We start from the raw sequence: 7993 nt of genomic DNA, 5'->3' as shown, positions 1-7993 counted from the left end.
GTTGAAAATCTGATTCCAGGGAGCGTTCTTGACATATTTCTGATTGGAAGCTCATGAAATTCGTCTTCTGAATACACCGCAGCTGGAAGTCTGCGGTGAACTAGCTGTTGTGATCCAGTTTTGACTCATCTCTAATCCGTTTCACAAAACAGTTCAAGGCGGGATTAAGGTGCCTTTTCTTTACCGTCTCTCTGCGCTTTGTTTTGTGATTCACAAGCAGGGACAAGCCAGCTTTGCCAGTTTTAACGTTGCCTGGTGATATTCCATTACTGTTGCAGTTTACTCCAACTGGTAGCCAGCACCTGGTGTGCATTAATGTATTATGTAATTAAAAAAAATGAATTAAATAATAAAAAATAAAACATTTCTGTTCTTGTGCTCACCAACTAATTCTTTGATTCAAGTTGCTCTATGTAAAAAAAAAACAACAACAAAAAAACACTATTTCCTGATGATCCCCACACAGGGTCTCCTCCTCCCAAACCTCCATCAACAACTCTCCCCAGATGACCCTTCCTCACACCCAATCCATCCATCATTCTCTTTTCTTCAATAAAACATGAATTTCCAAATTTTTTCTTGAGAAAGTTCTATTGTACTTTCTTTTTATTGCAAAAGAAATGTGCTGGCAAACAGAACGATTCTCCAGTACACATTTATTGAGCAGATAAGGGAAAATTGCATTTCAGAAAATGTGAACATCACAGTGATGACAAATCGTACGACAAATATTTGGCCAAAGTTAATATGGTTCCATACATGTCATTTATTTGTAGTTTTAAAAGCCCTCATATAGATGGGGTGATAAATTCTAACAAAATGTTTTGAAACGTCACCAAATTGTTGGAGTGACTCATTCAGTGGAGTGGTCAGTATGTTTTTCAGGGGTGGCCATGGCCCCTTGCTCCCACCTTTAGGAGCGCCACTGCATTCATGATGCGTTTCTTGGTTAAATGTAGTCAAATCCAACGAATTTTCTCCATAAAAACTGTGGCAAAGTCAAGGAAATATTACAAAGCCGAATAAAGGAGCAATAAGATGCATTTCTGATTTACGTTTACAGAAAAAAATTGAGGTTGTTTCCGTTTACAACAACATATTTGCTTTAATGTGTAATAACAATTACTTTTTATTACTCCTCGGGTTTAATCTGCGTACTTCCTTTTACTTCTAACTTGTTTCTGGTGTGATATTCTATCCTATGAGGAGACATTTAAGCTTTATTGGAACACCCTTTGTAAATCAAAGCCTTGCATTCAAACGATTAAAACGCCAGACGTTGCTATTCCTTATACAGCAAAATTGAAGAACTAACGCAGCAGCTATGAGCTCACAATGACCTCGCTTGTCTGAACTCAAATTTTTTTTTTATTTTTTTATCCGAGGTATGAACACTCGAACAGGGGAAGTGACCTAAAACTGCTGCCCGGAGACGCTTTGAACACTTTACCAAATATGGCCACTGCGGGGCGTGGGATTCAGACTGATGCATTCACGGAAACCTCTGCCCTACGGCGACGACAATGAGCTGGAACTCCCGAGTCTACTAGGTAAGCTAAAGCTCCCCTAAAGTCACGTGTTTGTTTCCCCTTTTTCTCATAAAGATGTCATTTTGATGAACGCTTTTATTATTCTCTTTTTGCTGGACCCGGGATGTTTACAGTAGAGATGGGCGCGGTGCGGTATGCACCTCTTACTATTAAAAATTCGCAAATGTATCTGTATACTACGGTACGTGGTCAGTCAGAAAGTATGTTCCGCTGTTATATTTGCGCAAAACTGATCCTGTGAAGATGGCAACAAGTAGGGTGGTTTGGGGATTCAGGTATGCGGTTTTAAAATAAATAAATAAATCTCACTCGTCCATTCTAGCGTCCAGTATGACAATATGTTTGACTCTTCACAATGTCGGTATAGTCAAAATGAAACTGTGTATAAACTAGGTTGTTAATCAAACCCAGAAATCGACCCCAAAGTTGGTTTCCTGTCAAGGAGGCCACAATCCTCACCGCTGCTGAACCAACCCACACCTCTCAGCTCGGAAACTGGTGATGGTCTGTGGGTTGTAGTTTTCACATTAAACCAAAAACACCGTGTGCTTGATGAAGAAACGAGGGCGCATAGAGCAACAACAACAAAAAACCGTGGGCTTTGGTTGCTCTGACGACTCTAGAATAAATAAAATTTAGTTTTGCGCTGCTTCCTGAGGTAGTTGGGCCCTAAAACAGCAGCATCAGCTTCCTGTGTGTTAATTCTGCAACGTGACGACAGGAAGGGAGCTACGACGGGATCTTAAGGCTGGTGAAGTTATTCATTTTCAGGCAAAAGCAACAGAAATTGTTGCCAGGCATCAGAGGGGCCACACCTTCTTCCTGGAGAGAAGTAACAAGCACGTTTCGCTAGACGAGTTTAAAATACATAAATAAATAAATAAATAAATAAATAAAAATCTGGACATTTTGAAAAGAAGAATTTTGGTAAAACCATAAGCTGAAATTAAATTGGGGAAAAAAAATATATTCCACTACTTCATTTTGCAACAAATCACAGTAAAGTGGAACCTATTAAAATGTACACAGATTTTTGGAATATTACAAATATGGATGAAAAGTAGATTTCAAAAGTATAAATCTATTATCAGTGTTTTTCCAAGTTTGGGAAAAAATATGGCAATAAATTCAGTATGTAAAAATATTTTGTACTTGATTCCCTATTCCATTGTCCCTACGGCATTCCTTAAATTTAACAAGAACCAACATTTAAGTTTGTAATATCTGCAAAAGTTTAGACTTTAAGCTGCATAGGAAGCCACTAATACATGCTTTTGTTCCCCTATGTTGATTTAGTGGCACACAGTGTCTTTTATGTCGGGTTTGCCAGGTCACAAATTAAGAGTTTTTCTATCGGATTCATTGATTAATATGCTTTTTGAGTTGCTCACAGAAAAATTACAAATAGATCTGATCACATTGAAAATCAAGGTAAAAATAGGGTACCACTTTACTGCATTTATAGGTGTAAATGCAGATAAATAAAGCTACAACATCATTTATTGCAGGGCTGTCAGACTCCAGTCCTCGAGGTCCGCTGTCCTGCAGTGCTTAGATGTGCCTCTGCTGCATCACACCTGAATAGAATAATTAGGTCATTAAAGCTCTGGAGAACTGATCTACACAAGGAGGAGGTAATTAAGCCATTTCATTCCAGTGTTTTGTACCTGTGGCACATCTAAAAACTGTATGTTTGACACCTGTGATATATTGCTTTTTATTCTTTTTATATTGTTTTTCTGTGAAACCTGGCCAGGATAATCCAGTTCAGGTTTTAATATGTCAAAAGTTACAAGTGATGAAATTCACTGATCCAAACTGGTCTAGGTCACTTGACCCTTCCGCCCCACAAAGGTTTAGGTGATTTTTTGTTTTTATCTGAAATGTTCAGAATGTTTTAAAAAACATTAAAAAAATCTAGGAGGAAATGAAAAATGATGAGCCAAACGAGAGATAATATGAGATACAATCCAAACATCCGAATTCTTCATTTGAACCAAAACACAGTAATGTGGGAGAGAATAATCACAGGCCAACTTGATGCATTACAATCCATGTATTTTTTTGTGTGAAAATTGTGCCAATTCAATAATTAAATGTAACAAACATTGACCATAAAAGACAAAAAAAAAAAAAAAACCTTCAGATTCTGTGATTGAGATATTGGCCTGAATCAAAGGAAAAATGAACAGATTAAAAGATTATACATGTGTCACAGAACAAACCGTTTGTAGGCTTTGATTTGCCGCACATGGCGATGTTATTGAAGTTTAAGATGGAAATTTCAACCTGAAAAAGTGACAATTTGATTTTGGGTACGGCTAATTTCTATATCAAACACACTCGGGTCTGAAATGAGAAAGTAAAGTAAGTTTTTGAGCAATGTTGCTTCTTATTTGTATATGTTTGCCTCTTTGTCAAAAAGGACACAAGAGGGCAGTAGAGTCAACCCTGTGAAACTTCACTGCTCTTACATTTTTTGTTTAATCTCAGGGGACTTTCCAACTCTTTGAAGCATTAGCAGCCAAACTTCAGCTTCCTGCGTGAACCGTGTTGCATCACGAACAGGAAACCTTACTCAGTCCTGTTCCTTCAACCTGCCCAGGCTCAAACTGAAGTTGTGCAGTGTAAATTTAGGTGGTCTTTTTTTATATAAGAAAGTACATCAAATTTGACATCTTAAGGGTTTAGTTCAAATATCGCAACCCTTAAGAACTAAATATGCATCTTCATTTACTTCACTATTTTTTTGGTATCCTCCAACTTCTAGTTGTCTCTCCCCTTCAGCACAAATGGCTCCAATATTAGCTGATTAGCAGAGCTCTGTAGAGCTCGACCTGCATGCTATAGAGAGGCAGTTGAGTTTAGTTATTCAACCGTGTTGGACAAGAGACGCATCAAAACGTTGCAGGACACTGGCCTTCAAGGACTATAGTTTGAGACCAGTCTATTAGAACCGTGAGCTTCAACGTATTTTCACTGAGTTTTATAAGATGGACCAGCACGAAGTTTCTGCCCAATATGAGAATCACTTTATGTGAAACATCATAGGTTAGCGTTGAGGAGAAGAATCCGGGAGAATTTAGTAAGAGAAGCTTACAGGCTGGGAAAGACTTAAGACGGCTACAGAGGTTTGCCTGCCTTCCAATGGGAAAACAAACATACTCACAGCTAGAAAACCAGAGGAATTGTTAGCTTTAAATCAAAACTTACTTATATATTACAATGACCAAATCAAAGACCAAGCTTAAATCCAATTGATGTCATGTGGTACGACCCAAAGAGGGCAAGTTGACATGTGGTGGAAAGGGGACTGTAGTTCAATCCAAAGCTTTCTGATTGCATGATGACTATTCATCCCACTGAGCCAGAGCTACCTGCCTGGTGTTGTTCTGTCACATATTACTAGGTTCATGGTTGTGCTAAAAAAGTTCAAACTACTGTACTCTGGACACTTGTCGAAAGCATTAACACAGTGATATTGGGTTTATTTTTAGAATTTAAGGAAACCATGCAACCAAAATTGCGTCAATTTGTTCTAATCTTATTTTTTCTGTATGCAGAGACTGACACATTCCAACAGAGGGAAAGTGCCCGACAGGAAGCCAACACAGGATCCAGTTGAAAGTCACATTGCGATCCTAGACTCACGTAGTCGATCCTGACTGACATCCCACCATGCCGGTGACCTGGTTCCCAACATCCCAGCTGCTATGGGTGCGCATCGCTGCAGTGCTGTTCACCTGCACCGCTTTCAGTGTGGTAGCAAATGGCGGCAGTCTCCCCCACGGAGGTATGGCGGACTGGTGCATCTTCAGCTGGGCTTTCAGCTTCGCCTGTACCCTGCTGGTCCTGCTGGTGGAGCAGTGCAGCCTCCAGTCCCGAATCCCTGTCTCCTGGTCCAACTTCCCCATCACAGTCGCCTGCTACGCCTCCCTCCTCTGCCTCTCGGCCTCTATCATTTTCCCTGTGTTTTTCCTCAAGAGCCAGTATCTCTCCCAGGACACGCGCGATCATCGCATCGCGTCCACGGTCTTCTCCTGCCTGGCAACAGTTGCCTACATGGTGGAGGTGAGCCTGTCCAAGGCCAGGCCAGGAGAAGTGGCGGGTTACATGAAAACTGCTCCAGGTCTGATGAAGGTGTGCCAAACCTTTGTTGCCTGCATTATCTTCATCCTGGTCAGCGACCCCGTGTCCTATGACCACCACCCGGCGCTGAAGTGGTGCATGGCGGTGTACTGCATCTGCTTCATCCTCTCCATGGCCGTGGTGGTGCTGTGCGTGGGAGAGTGCACCGGCTGCCTCCCCGTTCCCTTCTCCAAGTTCCTGTCTGCCTACGGGCTCTTGGCCGTCATCATGTACCTGACGGCCACCATCCTCTGGCCCATTTTCCAATTCGACAAGAAGTACAGCAGAGGGGGAGACCAGCCAAAACTGATCACCGTGGCCGTCCTCACCGCTCTCAACTTCCTGCTGTACCTCGCCGATCTGGCCTACAGCGCCAGGCTGGTGTTTGTGAGCGCCTGAGCAGAGCTGAGACAAAGGACCCCCGGGGAGGGGCGGGGGGGGGACTGATGGTGAATTCATGACAGAAGGCAAACAATCTTCCAAATGTTAGATTGTACTAAGAAAGTACCAAATACATGTGTGTTTGTTTGCGTAGTCACAATGCTGCCTTACAGTATTTTCTGTTTTGATGTGAAGTGGCTTTTTTAAAGATTTATTTCTATTGTGTCTGAAGCAAGTATTACACAAACGGAAAACATTTAGTTTGGGTTTTTGTTCCAAGGGGTGTAACCGAAAGAAAAAAAAAAAAAAAGGGTCAACACACTGGAACACAAAGGAATACCAACGGCGTTTGGACACTTATAATAACCCAACATGCAGTATTTGTCTGTCATATTTTTTACTGCCTTTTTATATTTAAATGTTTGTGATTTATGTTTGCTGATCAGAATAAAGTGTATAAAATCTTTAACTAGTCTTGGGGCTGGTGCCCTTTTTTTCTGTGGTGGTGGAAAGTGAAGCAGGGTTGCAGAAAACTCAAGGCTCTGGTATGCGAAGTGCTGTTTAATATTTCCGGTCTGAAAGAGAGAACAGGAAAACCTCTTACTGAAGAAACACTTTCTTTTAAAATAATGTTGTGCTTGAAAGATGCCAGCTTATTTTTTTTAAAACATTTTGAAGCTGTAAACAAGCAAGACATTTTAGGTCGAGAAGCAGATCGTTTATCGGATCAGATTTATGCGCTGTCGAAGGAACTGTGAATAGTGATAAAAGTGAGACTGCCTTGTGTGTGATGCAACAATTCAGGAAGTGAAACCTTTGCCACTTGTCAGAATACATGAAGCTAATTCAAACACCCTCTGCCTCTCCGGTCCTTCAGTCCTCAGCTTCTTTTGAAAAATGAATGGTAAGTCGCTATTTTCTGTAAAAATCTTTAGTGTTGTAACTGAATAGGCTTTAGTATCACATGTGTATAAGGAAAAACAGAGTTTGAGTTTTTGTGACCAGTTGATTTTCTTCATTCTCAATCAGTTTCTTGACTGTTTTATGACATGATTGACTGACTCAGCGACCATGACAGTCATCGTTATTTTTAAGGAATTTCTTTCAATCAAGGAGAAATTGCTTGAGTGAAGTTGGGTAGTTATCAGCTGAAGGCTGTTCCTACTCCGACGTGGAAAGACTCTTAAAACGAATGGGCAATACACCCGATGTTTGTTTTCCGGTCTGTCTTTTAGCTGAAAAAAGAATTATTATGATTCAGTTTCAGCTTTTTCTTTAGTTTGCAGATTTATGTTTTTGAAAAGTTTCCTTAAGCTCCCATTATAGTAGTTTAATGACATTGGAATGGACATATGGTTTTATTTTTTATTGGTGGGTTGGGAATAACTTTCCCATTGATGACTCAGCCTGGGCTAAGCTTTACTTGTGGAGGAGATTACCTTTGACTCCACTTTTCACACAGATTTCACATTTAACTCCTAGAACATAAACTAGATACAGTTTAGAAAAGGTAATTTCTTTAAATTCATTTATTGCGCATTACTAACACACACCAACCAAAACTCTATCTCTGTATGCTCTAGATCAGTGGTGCCCAACCCCCGGTCCGTGGACTAATTGGTACCGCGCCGCACAAGAAATAGTGAAATATTTCTGTTTTGTGTATTATTTGAGTCTGGAGGATCTTTTATTTTGAAAATCCTTTAACCGGATTCTCTCGGTTACTTGCGCGCCAACACTGAGCCCACAAGCAGCAAAATGAGTAAGAAACAGATCAGATGTCTTTGGAAAGTTTCTTTGCAAAGGGGAAAAGGCCCAGAGAAGAAACGGGAGAATGGATTTATCCAGGGGTGAAAGTAGGGGGTTACGGTCGGGTACTGCGTACCCCTAAAAGATTTAGCGGGGTTACGCAGTACCTGTAAGAGAGAGGAGCG

The 7993-nt window shown here is 40.7% G+C and overlaps 2 protein-coding genes across 3 annotated transcripts in view; both read left to right on the top strand.

Annotated features, from left to right (window-relative positions):
• The first annotated feature begins 1437 nt into the window (after nucleotides 1-1437).
• On the top strand, nucleotides 1438-6528 carry LOC103480351 (myeloid-associated differentiation marker homolog). 2 transcript variants are annotated; one of them, XM_008435241.2, is made up of 2 exons: nucleotides 1438-1550; nucleotides 5114-6528. In XM_008435241.2, the coding sequence occupies exon 2, from the start codon at nucleotides 5229-5231 to the stop codon at nucleotides 6075-6077; it is 849 nt and encodes a 282-aa protein (XP_008433463.1). In that variant the 5' UTR covers nucleotides 1438-1550; nucleotides 5114-5228; the 3' UTR covers nucleotides 6078-6528. The 2 variants fall into 2 exon arrangements, with proteins under 2 accessions (XP_008433463.1, XP_008433464.1); XM_008435242.1 differs by lacking the exon at nucleotides 1438-1550 and adding an exon at nucleotides 3144-3184.
• A 100-nt stretch (nucleotides 6529-6628) lies between these two features.
• Nucleotides 6629-7993, top strand: part of LOC103480350 (GTPase IMAP family member 7-like) — a 9305-nt gene continuing 7940 nt past the window's right edge. Inside the window, exon 1 of the mRNA XM_008435240.2 lies at nucleotides 6629-6963. Coding sequence (XP_008433462.1) covers nucleotides 6957-6963 — 7 coding nt within the window. The 5' untranslated portion in view covers nucleotides 6629-6956. The remainder of the gene's footprint in view (nucleotides 6964-7993) is intronic.

This window comes from Poecilia reticulata, linkage group LG18 (assembly GCF_000633615.1).
Source record: "Poecilia reticulata strain Guanapo linkage group LG18, Guppy_female_1.0+MT, whole genome shotgun sequence".
NCBI classification, from domain to species: Eukaryota; Metazoa; Chordata; class Actinopteri; order Cyprinodontiformes; family Poeciliidae; genus Poecilia; species Poecilia reticulata.
This window is presented reverse-complemented; position numbering and strand designations above follow the sequence as displayed.